The 16,315-nt window shown below is 46.8% G+C and overlaps 1 protein-coding gene across 1 annotated transcript in view; it reads left to right on the top strand.

Moving 5' to 3' along the window:
- The window catches only part of PLXNA2 (plexin A2), a 319,252-nt gene that overhangs the window by 188,274 nt on the left and 114,663 nt on the right, over positions 1–16,315 (top strand). The window contains exon 5 of the mRNA XM_074977826.1: positions 10,013–10,113. Coding sequence (XP_074833927.1) covers positions 10,013–10,113 — 101 coding nt within the window. The remainder of the gene's footprint in view (positions 1–10,012; positions 10,114–16,315) is intronic.

Below are 16,315 nucleotides of genomic sequence, written 5' to 3'. Positions count from 1 at the left end.
GGGTGTGGAAGTGAGAGAATTGTAGGGAGTGCTCTACAGACCCTCGCTCAGTAATAGAATGGACAAGATCAAAACACCATAAGGTGCTACAGGTCTGGCCTGGCAGGGGTACTCCCTCAAGAGCGTCCGTTCCTGGGTTGTGCCCCCAGTCAGGATGAGTTGCAGTGGGGAATTTAGAATAGCTTCCACGCTCCCTTCGACTAGCTTTAGCCATTGCTGTGGGGGGTTCTGGCTTTCCTGAGCAGTAAGATCCACTTAAGCATTTCTTGTCCATCCAAGAGTGCTCTGGAGAAGCAATCTGCTGATACTCAGGAAGAGTGAGGTGAGAGATGAAAGGCGACTCGTTCGGTCACATCCCTGCAGCGTATATGTGAGTGCCTTCTCCTGTCTCATTTCAGATCGCTCCTGTGCTATGTTTGCTAGCACGTAACTGGGGAGTCTAGCGACATTTATCCCATGATCAAGTCCCTTTTTGCTTTCCTCTCATTTGTCCTCACCATTGCTTCAGATACCACACTCACTAGCGTCTCCTACTTCCTTGATAACTCTGCATGACTGTAGATGTCAGTTTCACACATGACAAGGTTCTGCATTAAAAATCAACCTTATTTGAGTCCAATCCACAAAATTCACCTCTGGGTCTGAAATTTCTCCAAGCTTAAGGGACAATCAGACCCAAGGTTTTGGTCTGGCCCATCTCTGAAAGGAGGGACACAATGTACATCTCAGCCTCATACGGTGTCAAAGCTTTTTGCTTGGTTTTGGAAATATATCCCAGAGGGCTTAGAATTTGAGCAGCACTGGGGACAAGGAGGCAGCAGCAGAAGTGTCCAAGAAAAATCCTGGAGTGGAGGGTGGGGAGTTTGGTTTCTTTTTTCTTTTTTTCCCCCAGCTCCATTACAGGCTGTCCCCATGAAGCAGGAGCAGCTGGACCCGATGAGAGTCCTTTCCATTATTTTTTCTTTTATGATTCCTGCTGGAGCCAGGGCTATGTTTTTATGAATGAAGGGGGAGGGGGGAATCTTGCTGAAAAGTTCATCCACTTTCGGCTCCTTCTCGCTGAGTGATAGATAGCTTTAATTACATTGAATTACTCAGCATTTCCATAGCACTCCCCAACGTCATTAAAAATAGATTTTCTGTTTGAACTTCACTACCTGCAGTGGGTCTCCAGGCAATATGCCACACCGATGGCATGCCCCATGGGCTGGCTCCTCATCAGAGAGGTCAGTTGCTGGTGTTTGTAGCAGTCATAAAATGTGGAAACTTGTACTTTATTTACTTATTGGAGCCGGACTGTTTTATTTATCTGAAGGCTCTTGTGGAGTGGGGAGGGAGGTAAATTTAAAGACGATTTGGAAAGTATTTTTTTTTTTTTTTTTTTTTAATTTCGATACAGGCCAGACAGTCAAGAAAAGCAATATTGAGTCTTTATCATTTAATTACTGGGAACTAGGTTTGTAATTAGGGAGGTGAACAATGTAATACCCAAGCTGCTGTGTCAAGTGGAGGAGCACAAGCAGTAAAGGGATGGTAGAACGTGCAGCTGTGCTCTGAGACGCCTGTTGGGAAAGGAGAGAGAACGCCAGGTGAGCGTTGGCGGTTTAGCCATTGTCCTTAAGGCATCTGACTGCGGTGTGGTGCTGAACCCTTGTTGCACCCTGGCAGGCACTGACCCGTCCTCTTGGCACCCATGTGGGGCGGGTATTATCCCCTCTTGTTCAATGAGAGGGAAATGACTGGAGGAGGAACTAAAGCCTGTGGCTCCATTCCTGCAGTGGCAGTTGGGCTGTCTCCCTCATGCGGACTTTCTGGAGTCCATCTTTGCACAAGAAGTTGGCAGATTGAGTTCTCAGGTTGTAGGATCGGGTTCTAAACTTGGAAAGTGGGTGGCCAATTGTAGGCACCTTTATTTATTTATTTATTTATTTATTTTTGGTGGGGGCGGGGCACCCATCCTCAGACACCTCAGGCCTCGCTTCCAATTCAGTTGGAGCAAGGACCAGTACTCAGTACCTATGGAAAATCAACCCAAAGGGTCTCAAGGTCCCCAGCACTAGTTTCCACTTCTGAAAAATGTTGGCCTGTTTTTATCAAAGGCTGTATTTGAAAGAGCACAACACTCCGGGGTGAGGCCTGCGGTCAACAACTCCCCTCCTCAGGCACAACAGAATTTTCCACCACCAGCGTCAAGCTCCTCTGTGCAGGTGACAGCCCATCTGTGACCATGGGATAAACTCCGCCAGCCGCTAAGGACCATCCTAAACCAACCTGTCTTCTGCTCCAAGAGCCAGACCCACTTCTTCAGTCAGTGTGCCTTCTCTTAGATGAACATAGCGCAACATGGCTGTGTAGAGAACAGAACCCTACTAGAACAAACCACGTCTCTGCATACACAATTCTGCCCGCAGGGCATGGATCTGAGAGAATAAACCACAGGTGACAGGTGTTGGATCATGTATGACTGGACAGTGATCAATGTTCCCTCTATTTTTTCTATCATGTGCAGAATAAATTTTGTTGCGTGCACTAGGCATGTGCTGGTGTGCACCCCCAGTACAAACAGGTGCTGTGGGTGGCTGGGAGCACAATGCTAATCAGCTGAGCAGCATTTGAATCTCTCCTGGGTGGCAGTCCACACACCTGTCACACAGCACACCTTGACAGTGATCAGACGCTGCAGTGTTGATGGTGACTAGCCCAAGGTAGGACGGGATGGGTGATGGAGACTCTTATGCTGCTGAGGCCTGAGTTTCAGGGATGCTGAGCAACTGTGGCTCACGTGAACTTGAGCAGGTGTTCAGGCGCTCAGCATTATCTTTCTGCCCCCTGATAAGTTCTGTGGATCCCTGACACTGCTCAGCATGTGATGTAGCTCCCATATAAGGGAGCACAGTCTCTTCCCTGATTCCCTCCTTCTATTCTTTGCACTGGTTCTTTGTGGACAGGTGCCAGTCGATCAGTCTCTTCACTGCTGTGTGCAGTGAACAACTTCAGATTTCATTAGCTCTGCTGGGTCTGGTTACTGCTGGAAACGCCTTTCAAGCCTCGCCCACGCCACCTGTGGCCATAAAAATCTGACGCTGCCATTCTTTTGGTGCCTGCATTCCTGCCTCCACTCCGTGTTCGCTGACTTGAAGAGCCGCTTGTTGTGTGAGCTCCCTCTTTGCCCTTCAGTCTGTCAGCCCATCTCTGTCAGAGTGACTGGTCCGCATGCAGGGACAGGTGGGGCAGACCATGCTAATAAGCAGGCTCAAGGAGGCCCAGCCGTGCAGCTCCTTTGCTCCAATTGTCAGAAAACAACCTCTGTGTTGAAATGATATTTGACCCCCATGGACACAGACATTCACGCTTCTAAAAGTGTTGCTTTTTGCTGAGCATCAATAGCTAATACTGTGATCCACCGGAAAGGAGACCCTTGCATGCTTACGTTCCATCTTGTTCTCTTGTGTTTCTCTTTCCTTCTTCCACTCTCTCCTTTTCACTCCTTCTGACTTTCTCTTTCCTCCCTTTCCCGTGCCTTCTCTTTGTCTATTTTTATCCTTTAGACAATGCCCTCTGTCTTTTAGTGATCCCTGGCTGAGATGGAGGGAAAACAAACAAATCAACTTCAAGGCATTCTTCCCACCCTACTCCTGCCAGTTGGGGAAAAAAAGCAGGCCCAGAAGTCAAACCTGTAGCCCTTGAAAAGCATAGCTCTTTCCAGCTGGGCCAGTACATTTTTTTTCTGACTGATGTTCCTGGCTTTCTTTTAGTTTTCAGCAGGAAGTTGCTATCCTGTCACCGCTGTGTGAATTGCATTCATTTGAATCCTTCATTTTTCTGTCTGATCTCACTGTTTTTTTTGTTTCGTTTTGTTTTGTGTTTTCTTCAAATGTGCTCCCATCCATGTGGTTGCTCCCTAAGCCTGCGAGAGCTGAATCGTGGTGTTCCTTATCTTCTGTCCAATGCAGCATTTCGTGCACACGGACACTTTGGTTTCATGACAATAATTAGCCTAGCAGAGAACATTTTGAAAACAATTAAAACACAAGCAAGTATTAGCACTGTACTTCTGTAAGGAGCAAGGGAATCTCCTTTCATCTTCCAGAGCCTCTGAAGGGAGCTAAGCTTTCCCAACGGTGTGGGAAGAGATAGGCAGAGCCCTGCAAATCCATGGATATCTGCTATATACCCATAGCCATGGACAGGCTTGTGGATATCTGTGGACCATTTTTGTGGATCAGATGCAGATTCTAATTTTGTATCCGCACAGAGCTTTAGAACTATGGATGCATGATGGTGTCTGCCAGGGCTGATGAAAGGTTTCACCGGGTGCTGGCTCTCGGCACCTGGGAAGAGGTAAGGCCTCAGGTATAAGGGGCAGAGCTAAGGGCTAGCTTTCCCCAGCAGCCCTTCAGCACCACTGGGCTACGGGGCTCTGGCAGTAATTTAAAGGGCCCAGAGATCTGACTGCTGCTGAGAGCCCTGAGCCCTTTTAAATCACCAGGCCCTGGGGTAACTGGCACCACCTCGTTGGTGGCCCTGGTTTTTTCTGTTAGTGGTAGTTGGGTGCTTTTACTTGCCAAACTGCGGATGTTCTGGATACAGCTCTCTCCCATTGGTGTGGATTGTCTTCACCTGATGCTTTGCATCGACTCAACAACATCAGTACAGTTGTACCACTGTAACACTTTTTGTGTAGATCAGCCCTTGGAATCATGAAGCCACCTGACTTTCCATCTTCACAAAAACTCAGAAGCTCCCCAGCGTGGGAATCAGAAGATGGGTGATGGAGCTTGATGTGCTCTCATGCACACAACGCTATGTTCCCCTCTGCTTCAGTGCTGGCCAAGCACTAGACAGCCTTTCAAAGCAGCTCCCAAGTTGTCATCAGAAGATTGGGATGTTTTCAGGGGCTGGTGTCCCATCCTGGAACCCTGGACAAGAGAGGGAGGCAGATTCCAGCTTTGGGATAAGATTCAATTCTTCGTTTCATGGTCAGTTTCATGGCTTTGCAAGTCCCAGGTCCTCTCCCCACCTTTTTTTTGGGAGGCCAAAAAGAAACAGCTTCTTTTAACCTCTTGGTGACAGCCAGTGTACGCTCTGTTGACTTGAATTTTCAAGGGGCTTCTTTGTGTGTCACAAGAAAACGCTATCAAATGGCAACTTTTGCCTCCAAAACATAGAGAATATCAGAACAGGCATTTTTAATCTGTATAAATACCTGGATAAGTAGGGTGGATGCAGTGTCCTCTTACAGTAGGGCTAATCTTTGGAATTGCAAGTGTTGAAGGGGTGAGTGTCTGTCTCTGTCTCTGTGGCTACATCTATACTAGCCCCAAACTTCGAAATGGCCACACAAATGGACATTTCGAAGTTTACTAATGAAGTGCTGAAATGCATATTCAGCGCTTCATTAGCATGCGGATGGCCACAGCGCTTCGAAATTGACGTGGCTCGCCGCTGCACAGCTCCCTTTCAAAAGGAGCCCGCCTACTTCAAAGTCCCCTTATTCCCATGAGCAGATGGGAATAAGGGGACTTCGACGTAGGCAGGCACCTTTTGAAAAGGAGCCCCGTCGGGGCAAGCCACGTCAATTTCGAAGTGCCGCGGCCGCCCGCATGCTAATGAAGCGCTGAATATGCATTTCAGCACTTCATTAGTAAACTTCGAAATGTCCATTTGCGTGGCCATTTTGAAATTTGGGGCTTGTGTAGACACGGCCTGTGTGTGTTTGTGAGCGAGAGAGAGAGAGAGAGATGGGTACTCATTTCCTTGTGCTGTAGCAGCAGTTACTGTCCCTGGGAGATCAGGGCCCCATTATGCTGGTTGTTGTATAGACACCTGCAGAGAGAGGGGCCCTGGCCAAAACAGCTGACAGACAAATGGTGCGGAGGAGGAGCTATCCTTATCCCCATTTTACAGATGGCAAGCCGAGGTGCGGAACGCAATCGACTTTTCAAAGGACAGACTATGTGTGGGAGAGCTGCAGAACTCAGACCTCCTGGGGCGCTTATCACACCCCACCCCCACTTGTTTCCTTTTCCTATCTCAGCCTTCTCCATGTGTAAATTAGTCTCTCGCATACATTTGGTATCCCAAATGGGTGCATGTTGTGCACAGCTTTGTCTCTTATCAACACCGTGTGCACCTTTCACCATGGTTGCATCACCGCCTCCAGAATTGCTGCATGGGCTAACTCTAGGCTGAAACTATTGCATGGTGTTTTGACGTGACCTAAGATAGATAAGTAGATATAGAAATACATATAATTATAGATATATAAAAATATTGTGAAAGTTGTTAAGTAGGGCCCAGCAAACAAGAAGAAAAGCAGCCCTATTGGTTTCATGTCTAGAGGAGCTGGGTTCTCACTATATCAACAACACTTGGCGTGAAAGTAGCCTTTGTTCAGAGAGACACTGCTTCCTTTCAGCCCATGGCTTCCCAGCTGCTGAGAGCTAGGCGGTGTTTTGACAGACAGGGAGAATGTAATGCAGACAGTTGTTTTAATTTTCAGCCAGTTGCAGACATCACTCACAAGGAGCCAGAAACCCAAGGAAAGAGGCCGCACACTTGGCTTTAGTTATCTCTGCACAAGGGCTCTGTTTGGATGGCAGAGCGGAAGGGAGCCCATTGGTTAGTGTAACGGATACACCCCAGCACAGCCGAGAGCAATTGCCATGGGAGAGGTGAACTGGAACAGGAATCAAAAATGTTCTTCTCAGGCCTACTTGAGCATGCAGCTTTTAGAACATAAAAGATCCTTTTTCTGTTTGCTTTCATTTCAACCACAGGGGCTTCTTTTCCTTCAATATTTGCCTGTCAATCTTTTCCTCTTCTTTTTTATTACAAATCAAAATCTGAAGTCAAATACTGTTGGGGGGGTGTTTTTGGGGGTGTGAGGAGCGAAGAGGGGTAGGTGTGGTGGTGGTGGTTTTTAATATTTATTTCAAGTTGTGAAATTCCCCACTCAAATACTCAGCACCAGCCCAGACATAAAAATTACAATCAAGAATGCACATCCTCCACATCCCTGCACTCTCAGGGCCTGATTCACCTTTTTGTTATGCCATTTTTATACTGCTGTGATCTGAGTGACTAGAGCCCTGCAAATCCGCAAACATCTGCTTTCTATCAGTGTGTATCCACATCCCCAGATGTGGTTATCCGTGGCTCATTTTTGTGGATGAGAATACAGATTTTGCATGTGCTCAAGTCTCTACTAATGACATCGGTGGAACTTGCACTGGTGTAACACAGCAGTTATGTAAAGGTGAATCTGGCAAACAGATCTTGCTTCTCCGGTGCCCTGCACCTTGTGTCACCACATACCCCTGTCCAAGATCAGCATAAAATGCTGCCAACTCAGAATTCTGTATTTGATCGCATTGGCTGTTTGTATGCAAGCCAGTGACTGCACAAGGTGCAAAGCAGGTGAGAACCAGTCATAGAGCCTTTTACTATCCAAACCAATTGCTCAATAACTAACAAACAGTACATGAGGCGTCTTTTCTCCTTGGGGAGTGGGTACAGAATGGGCTGGGACAGTCACCTCCAAGGAGGAGATGGTGTGTGTATAGTCTCTTCCTGGGTGCGTGTGTATGGTCTCAGGAGAAGGGAAAGCTTGGCAGGCGTACAATAAAATATGGCTTCCTCGTAGGTGGAGAGAACAGGGCTTTTAAAGGGTGTTATTCTGCTTCCAATCTTGGTCATAACTTTACAACTTACCTATGTTGCATGTCACTTTGGATTGCTGACGTGCTGGAGTGTGATTTACCAGTCTCAGTTTGCAAGCAGTACCTCCTAGCTCTCTTTCTGTGAGCCATATGGAAGCCAGCAGTCCATGTCCTGTCCTGGACCATCCCAGCACATGTTTACGCCTCCAAACAAGTATGTGTGTGGGGGTGGTTTTGGGACTGGTTCCTTGAACTAAAACTCTGCTTTCTGCCTGCCAAGGAGCATTTGCCTGTGCGTTGGCAGATGGATTTCACTAACGCAAAGCAGCAAGAGCCTCACCCCAGACTGCTGTGCAATCTGTCTGCCCGGGCTAAGCCCTGATTACCCCCTCTGCTCGGCCTCTTGGCCAGGCAAGCTTGTCTGTATGTTGCTGTTTTTTATAAATGATACATCTGTTTCTGCTGTTGATACATGATTCATAGTAGTAATAATAATAATTATTTGTTAATAAAAATATTTACACATTCTTTCACCCCAACAGATCCCACAGCATTTCATAGACTGTAGCTAAGATCTTTCAACTATATAAATTAGTCTCATGTCATGTGACTTGGCATATTGAATTTGACAGACGGTCACTCCAGTCCAGTTTACTATCTCTGATTGTGCTCACGGAACCTCACAGTAAGCAGTGAGGAGATAACCTGTCCCAGTGAATGTCTCCTTCTATTTCTGTTCCTTAGAGAATAGTTATGACTTGATGCAGGAGGGTTTTACGCCCCTTTGCAAACTCTTGTTGGCTGGATTATGACACTGGATATTCTGGTGATTCATATAAATGTTCAGTCCTTGTGCTGAATCCTGCTAAGCTCTTGCCCTCAGTGCAGCCTTGCAGCAACAAGTCTGCTACTGGAATGCACGTACTTCTGGGGAGGAACGTGAGAGCCATTTAATGCTGCACAGCAGCCTATCTAACGGCTTAAAGCACAGGAAGTGGAGATAAATACCACATCCCATTGAAACTGCAAGGAGAGGTTTCAAAGAGGCAAAGCTTAACTGGAATCTGGTGATGACCCTGGGGTTAAAGCCCTCTTCCTTTAGGCAGTAGCTCAGAGTAGGGGGTTAATGGTATCTCGTGGATCATGACCTTGTAATAACTCACCAATGTGAATGTACCTGTTCCATCAGGAAGGTTTCTGTGTGATGTTATGTGCTGATGGCCAGATCCCTGGTGATTTTGTAAGTCCCTGCTGACAGAAGCATTTTCTCTTCTTTTTCTTTTCTCTCCTGCTCTCTTGCCCCAGGAAGACAGGCAGCCCCATTGCCTGGGTTTGAGAAACTTTCACTCACTTGTCTGAAAGAGTCTTGTTGATGATCCTAGGAGATGGATTTGTCACCTTCCTGATCCCTGTAGCCACCAGCCTAGGGATGAAAGCTTGAAATGTGATCAGTTTTATCTTAACCAGACATCACTGAAAATGTTATTACGGGGGCCTGTAATTCAGTGGCAGCATTTGAAGGATGAAAACAAAGCAAACCCGAAATGGCAACATTCATGCCAAATGTGCACGGACTGCTGTTCCATGTCTTCTTGGGGAATGGTATGTCCTATGAACCCTTCTTCCGCAGCCTGTGTGAAACAGACGGTGCATCTTCCAGCTGCAGTGTAGCATGCATCCAGCTGTGAGCAAACACAAACATGCTAGCTCCGTTCAAGTTCACGTGCTAAAAATAGCAAGATAGCCTCTGCAGCCTGGGTGGTGCCTCCGGCTAGCTGCCTCACATGTACCTGAGGACCAAGGCAGATTTGTGCTTAGACAGCTGCTCCAGCTGCTGCTGGTTACCCCTGGCTGTTCTACTATTTTTAGTGCAGTAGCTTAAGTAGAGTTAGCCCGTGTCAATCTCTCCTCACACTGAGAAGCACAATCCCAGTGGCAGTGAAGATATGCTTACACTGAACTACAGATTGGGGGAGGTGGAGCAGTGCTTTTATTCTGGGAATTTTTCTGTAGGAGTTAACACTGAGTCACTTACTCTAACATGTTAGAACAGGGTACTGGAGTCTGTTCTCAGCTCTGCCACTGACTTGCTCTGCAACCTTGGGCAATCCACTCAGCACCCATGTGCTTGGTTACTGTGTGCTGCCTGTAAATGGATATAATGTTTCATAGCATTGGATTACTCCTGAAAGGATTTTTTTAGTCTTTAATTAAAGTTGCTGAATTGCTTTACAACCCTCTGGGGAAAATTTCTGTAAAAGGGCTAGTTGCTGCTGTTTTGTTTATCCTGTAGAGGATAAACAAAGGGGAGAAAAAAATGCAATGAACATGTTTATTGGCTTCCTTTCCAGGTGTCCAGGGTTCCTGTTGAATTCTGTGAGCAATACACAACCTGTGGGGAATGCCTGAGCTCAGAGGACCCTCACTGTGGCTGGTGCACTCTTCACCACATGTAAGTCTATCACCAGCCGTTTGATTTGTGCTAATGGATCTTATTGCAAGAGAAGCCTTACAAATCTGAATTCTTTCTGGGTCAGTTTATTTTTTTTTAACTTTACAGTATCAGGCTGTTAGAATCTTTTCCTCCTGGGGAATTCCCTGCACTGAAGGGTGAATGTTATTGAGTACCACTGAAGTCCTGTTAAAAAGAAAATAAACTCCCTACAGTTAGATGATGGGGAATAACCCCTGCATGTGACTTCAATGTCAAAGAGCATGAAACCACACAAAGCGAAACTCACCAGCATGGAAGCCCACTAGCTGATCCTGTTATTTACCCAATTGCCTAATCATTCTGAAGTGAGGTGGGAGGGCGTTTTTACTAGTGGGGTGGATTATGTGACCTTATTGGCATCAGGAGGGTTGCACTGGAGTACCTAACCAGAGGGTTTCGCTCTTTCTTGGTGGTGAGGGGAGACTATTTAACTAGTGCTTTGAAATGTGAGAAAACAGAATGCTTTGGGCAGAGGATCCAACCCAGCAAAGCAATGATCCAGTGGGCTCAGATGGGTCTCCCTGCTGAGTTTGAGACCAGCAGCTTGAACTCAAGTCAGTGTCAAGAAAGGAAACAAGGATTTTTCCTAGGATCTTTGGGAAACTGGCTCTTTGAAATTCGGGCAGTGTTTCTGCCCTCTTGCTGTGACAATAGTGTTCACTGGCTGAAGCAGGAGGAGGAGCAGGAGCCCACACTTCCGGGGAGAAACCTGGAGCACGCTGGTACAAAGGAATCGAAAGCCCTGTGGCTCTGAGCCAGCCAGCAAAGCACTCCCATTAAATGTGTAGAAATTGGGGCTGAGGCAAAGGGGTAGAGTTCAGGGGCCCACACAATAGCACTTGGCTGCAAGCCAAAGCAGCAGGTGTTAGGAGGGCCCAAGAAGGGGGCCCTGAAGGCTTAGATACAAAATCTGGACTGGATTAGCAACCTGTACGTACGGGGGCATATCTGCATTCCCAGCACTTGGTGGGGAGTGTGTTTAATTTCAGTTGCCGCATTCAAGGACACTTTGAGAATAACCAGTAGTCACTGGGCTTGATGGTTTGCTACCTTGCTGCTATGTGCAGAACAAGTGTAAAAGAGTGTCATTCTGATTTGGTAGCACTCCGCACTCCCTGTAGATGGGCATAGATGAAGACACAGCAGTGGAGAGTTTAGCCCACTTGGGTCAAATTCCTGGAATGGGTTTAGCTTGTCTATGTCCTCCTTCATTGTCTCTCCTCTAAAGACCAGACTAGCCAACCCCTCACTGACTGAGCCTTAGCTAACCCCTCAATGACTCTGGTCATTGTTGGCAATATTACAGGAGCTGCAAAGCTTTGAAGTTGGTTCCAAGGGAGTGGTTATAGAGTTCTGAGTCCTCCGAAATTACCAGACAGGACCAGGATGTGTTGTGGGGGGACATTAGTAAACAGAGGAGCTTCCCAGTGAAATTGTTCTCTGTCTTGTTGCTTTTTAAGCTTTAGCTCTTTTTTTTTTTTTTAACACCCTCCTACTACAAGTTTCACTTTGTCTGGTGATGAGAGCTGGAAGGTGAAAGGATCCCTGTGCTCTTTAGGAATTCTAATGAATTGAGTTTCATAACCAGTGTTCACTTCAAGATAAGCATTTGGGTGGCCACCTACAAGAGATTATCGGCGGATTAGCAGAGTGCTCACAGCCAGCTACAGTGGGCAGAATGTGTTTCTATGGGTGGTGGGCATCCATACATGCCTTGGTGCACATAACAAAATGTATTCTACGCATGGATGGAAAAAAGTAGAGGGAACACTGTTCACAACCTCCCAGGGAGGGAAAGGTAAAGATTGCTATCCTCATTTTGTAGAGGGGAAAATTCGGGCATTAAGAGGTGACGAGACTTGGTTTCTGCCACCCTGTGGGTCTCATGGCTATTTCAGTTGTCAGCTTTTTGGGGCTGTCTCTCACTCCATGTACAGCACCTAGAACAATGGGACCTTGATCCCAGCTGTACTGTTGAAATCTACTGATGAGAATGACTTGCTCAAGGTCACACACAATCATCAGTGTATCCAGAGAAGGACAAAAGCTGTGAGTTTGTGCTCCCAGTCCCCTCCTTTAACCATTGAGGGACTTTTCCCAGCCCGGTATGGATACTGATAGCCCATCAGAAGAGAACTTTAAGTGCTGGTTTGACAAAGTTCTGGCTGAGATAATTTCGTTAGGGCTGGTCCTGCTTTGGGAAGGGGGCTGGACTCGATAACCTCCTGAGGTCTCTTCTAGCCCTAGGAGTCTATGAACTTAGGTCAGGGGCATGGAGTCTTATGCGTATAAAGGTAAGAGGAGCACAGGAAGAAGCTTGGGAGAGAAGCCAAGCATTGAGGGAGAGGGTTAAATCTGGCCAACAGCCTTCTTTCCTGCTGTAATTTTTCTCCCCTTCCTCGGCCTGTTTCTGCCTCCCCACTGTTGGCACAGAGCAGTGATTGTTTTTAACCTCTGTCCTAAGCTGTGAATAACTTAGTTAATCTTGCTTTTACCAATGTCATTTTCATATTTGTTTGGAGGCCCCCAGTGCGGGCATGTTTGTTTTTCATTTGTCATCAAGCACCTCTAATTTTTACATTTCGCTCCTGCCCAGTGGGCCAGCTGCTTCTGTGTTTGGCGGCCAGGGTCACACGTCAGGATGTGCTGCTCCTGCTGCATTCATAGAGAGCTGACAAAAAAGAGACACACGCAAGGGGGCTAGGGAGCCAGAAACAGAGCTAGAGATGGAGTGAGGGAGTTGGAGAAAAAATAAAACCCTTGTGACAGTTAGGTGGTCGTCAGGGAAACATGAGCCAGTTCAGATACAGTGAGAACCAAGTGAGAGCCTTGGTCCAGGATTCAAACCAAACTGCTCTTCTCACCTTTTTTCTGCTTTGAGTCTGCTTCTGCCCTTCCGGGTCCTGTAAGGGGAGAGAAATACCAAAACCGCTGCAGAATTCCTGTCTTGTAACACTGAATTCCTGGCTCTGCCAGATGCAGCAAAGGTGAGCTGGGAATTTGAGGAAACCACTTATCCATGAGGTGTTTAGGGACAGTTTTGCTGACACAGGATGCTCAGATCAGCTTCTGAACAACTGCCAAGGCAAATAAAGTTTTCGAATCTTGAAATTATAACCATGTAATGGACTGGCGTGCCAGTGAGAGACGAGACAGGCACAGATGGTCCTTGCTGGATGGAATCAAGACTGTGTGTCATAGGTGCTGTACTGCTATTAGAACATCTCTTTTCAGCTCAAGTGGAAAGGGGAGGTCTGTCTAGTCCAGAAGGATCTCAGCTGTATCTACACTGTAGATGGGGTTCCAAGACTTGCTGCTGCAGACTGCAGACATGCGCACTAAGGCCAGGAAATGACTTATCTACTATCAACTTACCTGGGCCTCCTCACTGAGGGAGGTCAATGGGAGAAGCTCTCCTGTCAACTTCCCTTACTCCTTGCAAGATTGAGGAATACAGGGGTCAACTGATGATTCCAGATAGTTTGATTTCTGGGTAGTGAAGACATACCCTTAGGCACTGCAGGGCTGAATAGGAATTCAACCTCTGCCCTGGAGATCTTTTTGGTTGACAATTAATTTTATTCTGTTAATTTTTTTTTATGGACAGATGTTCAGCACCAGGGCAGAGACTATGAACATTTGATCTTAGAGAGTAAATCCATTTGCTGGCAGCAATAGCAGAGTAGTGGACTTCCCACTGGAGAAGGGCACAGCACACACTATTGTCGGAGGGGTAGCTGAGTTAGTCTGTATCTTCAAAAACAACAAGAAGTCCTGTGGCACATTACAGACTAACAGATATTTTGGAGCATAAGCTTTCATGGATAAAGACCCATTTCGTCAGATGCATCTGATGAAGCAGGTCTTTGCCCACAAAAGCTTATGCACAGACTATTACGTTACACCTTGATTTAAGAAGCCTTCCAGGAGTCTGGAGCATAGCATGAAATTCCAAAAATCCCTGCAAGCAATGGTCAAAGGGAAGGTATGTTTCTTTTGCTGGATTCCTTGGTTAACCACCATCCAGGAAAAAAGAAAATGAGCAGCCGCTTTATGTACAATACTCACAGGATCCAGCATTCTCTTCTATAATCAAGACAGACCAAGGTTAATTTTTGCTGCTCCTCCTCCAATGGTACTGCTCTTGGGGAGGTAGGCAGAAGTCTCAAGGAGATTAAGGAGTATCCTTGGTCCAGTGGAATTTGCAACCTGCAAGGCTCTCTCCATATGCTGCTCTCTGCAAGTATGTTATTGTCTACAGACCAATTTATCTCTGTTAGGGCTGTTGCCATAAATAGTATGATAAAAAAGAGCCGTTCCAGTGAGTCAATGAGATAAAGGCTCCAGTCAAGAGCTCACTTTAAAGCTATCTTCCAGGTTCACTTAAACCTCAATAATTCTTTTCTTGAGCAGCATTCATATTAAGATCCATTGTTGTATTCTGCAAAAGGGAAAGTGGGGGAAGGTGAGGGAGACACCTCAATTGCAAGGTATCAGAACAGATGTTTGGAAAGGCAAAGGGGTAACCAGCCACTTAGTGCTTTTCTTATTCAGAAGCAAACAGCTGTTCAGTAAAGAAGATAGCTCATTTTTTTGTTTGAGTCCCAATTGTGCAAGGCTTCTGTTGCCTCAGATAGGAGAAGTTTGGCAAGGGGAGATGAAGCCTTGTGGAACAAGTCAGTGTGTCTGCTAATGTAGTTGGTTACCTAGGGTTGAGTCCAGCCCTGTCAAAAGGAAAACAAAACATCCAAGCAGGCTTTTGTGTTGAATAGCCATTCCCCTGACTCATGTCCTACATGGGAGGATAGCACTTTATTGCTTAAAGTAACAAATACATTCAAATGGGCCCTTAGAAAAGCACTTGAATGAGGGCTCTCAGGCACCTGGCAATGGGATTTGGAGGTTAATAGTGAGTGAAAGTTGATAGCATATGATGACTGTTCTTTGACACCATTAAAATTCAACATATGCGAGCCACCACTATACAGAGGAATCAGAAAGACTGTGCTTTCCGCATATGCCATAGGATAGGAAAGCAGTGTGCAGCAACAGCCGTTAATGCTGACATTAATGGTCACTGCTCTACAAAAAATAAGTTGGTGAGTCTCTGTGCAGTTCCTAGCAGGTCGGTGTCCACATCAGCAAGTTGCCCTCTTTAGTTTAGCTTATGTCACTGCACTCATACTGATGGTCATAAAATTATCCAGCTCTTGTAAAAATCTAGTTGCACCCCTTTGACTCACTCCCCTTCTGCATTTGTACAGTGCTTCATGCAACAGGACCCCTATCTGGACTGGTCCCTAAGCACTGCTGTAATAAAAGCGCTTCACAAACCCTCCTGCCCGCAGTGTCACAGCTGGGCTCTGCCTGCTGCTCCCGGTAGCATTTTCAGTCCTCTGTTTTGTTGAATGGCTCCATAATTTCCAATCACGAGGCAGAGTCATGAGGTGGGACTGATTAGCCCTTGTTACTGCCCCTTTTACTGAGAGCCGCTGTGACTGTGAATCAGAATTTCCATCCGCCCCGAGGTGCTCCTCAGAGAAATGGCTGTAGTGATGAGTGTGCAGCACGGCATGCTCCAGGAGCAGCCCTCGTCACTCCGTGTGGCACACTTAATGGCTTCTTTTGGAGGAGAAAGGGAGGATGGGGAGACTGGGGTGTGACCACTGTGCTGAACTCCAAAGGCTCCAGTCTGGGGATGAGGAATGACAGGTTCCAACCCTTCAAAACCCTTGGCTTCCGGAAGAGAAGGTGAATTAGTCACATGGTTTTATTTTAAGTAAAGCATAGGTGCTGTGTGGTGAATGTCTCCTCTACCTTTTATGTAAGGTCTCCTGTGGATGGAGAGTTTGTTGCTGACAGAAAGGAGGGCCTCGTTGTGCAGATCTGAGCCAGATATAGTGGGTCTGGTTTTCAGAAATGCCGAGTGCTCCTAGAGCCAACTGAGGTCCATGGGAGCTGTGCTCAACACTGCTAAAATCCGGCACAGTTGGGATAGCACTGTGCACATCTCCCAGCAGCAGCCAGGGCTCTCTTCTGTTGCCGGCCCCCAATGCCTCTGGTAGCACATTCCTCTTCTGATCTACAGCCTCGGCACCTGCCGGTCTAGCCCTGGAATCTGTGTGCAGAGCTGTCAGTGCACCTCAGTCCTGCTCGTTTT

This window comes from Carettochelys insculpta, chromosome 26, assembly GCF_033958435.1.
Source record: "Carettochelys insculpta isolate YL-2023 chromosome 26, ASM3395843v1, whole genome shotgun sequence".
Classification (NCBI taxonomy): domain Eukaryota; kingdom Metazoa; phylum Chordata; order Testudines; family Carettochelyidae; genus Carettochelys; species Carettochelys insculpta.
This window is presented reverse-complemented; position numbering and strand designations above follow the sequence as displayed.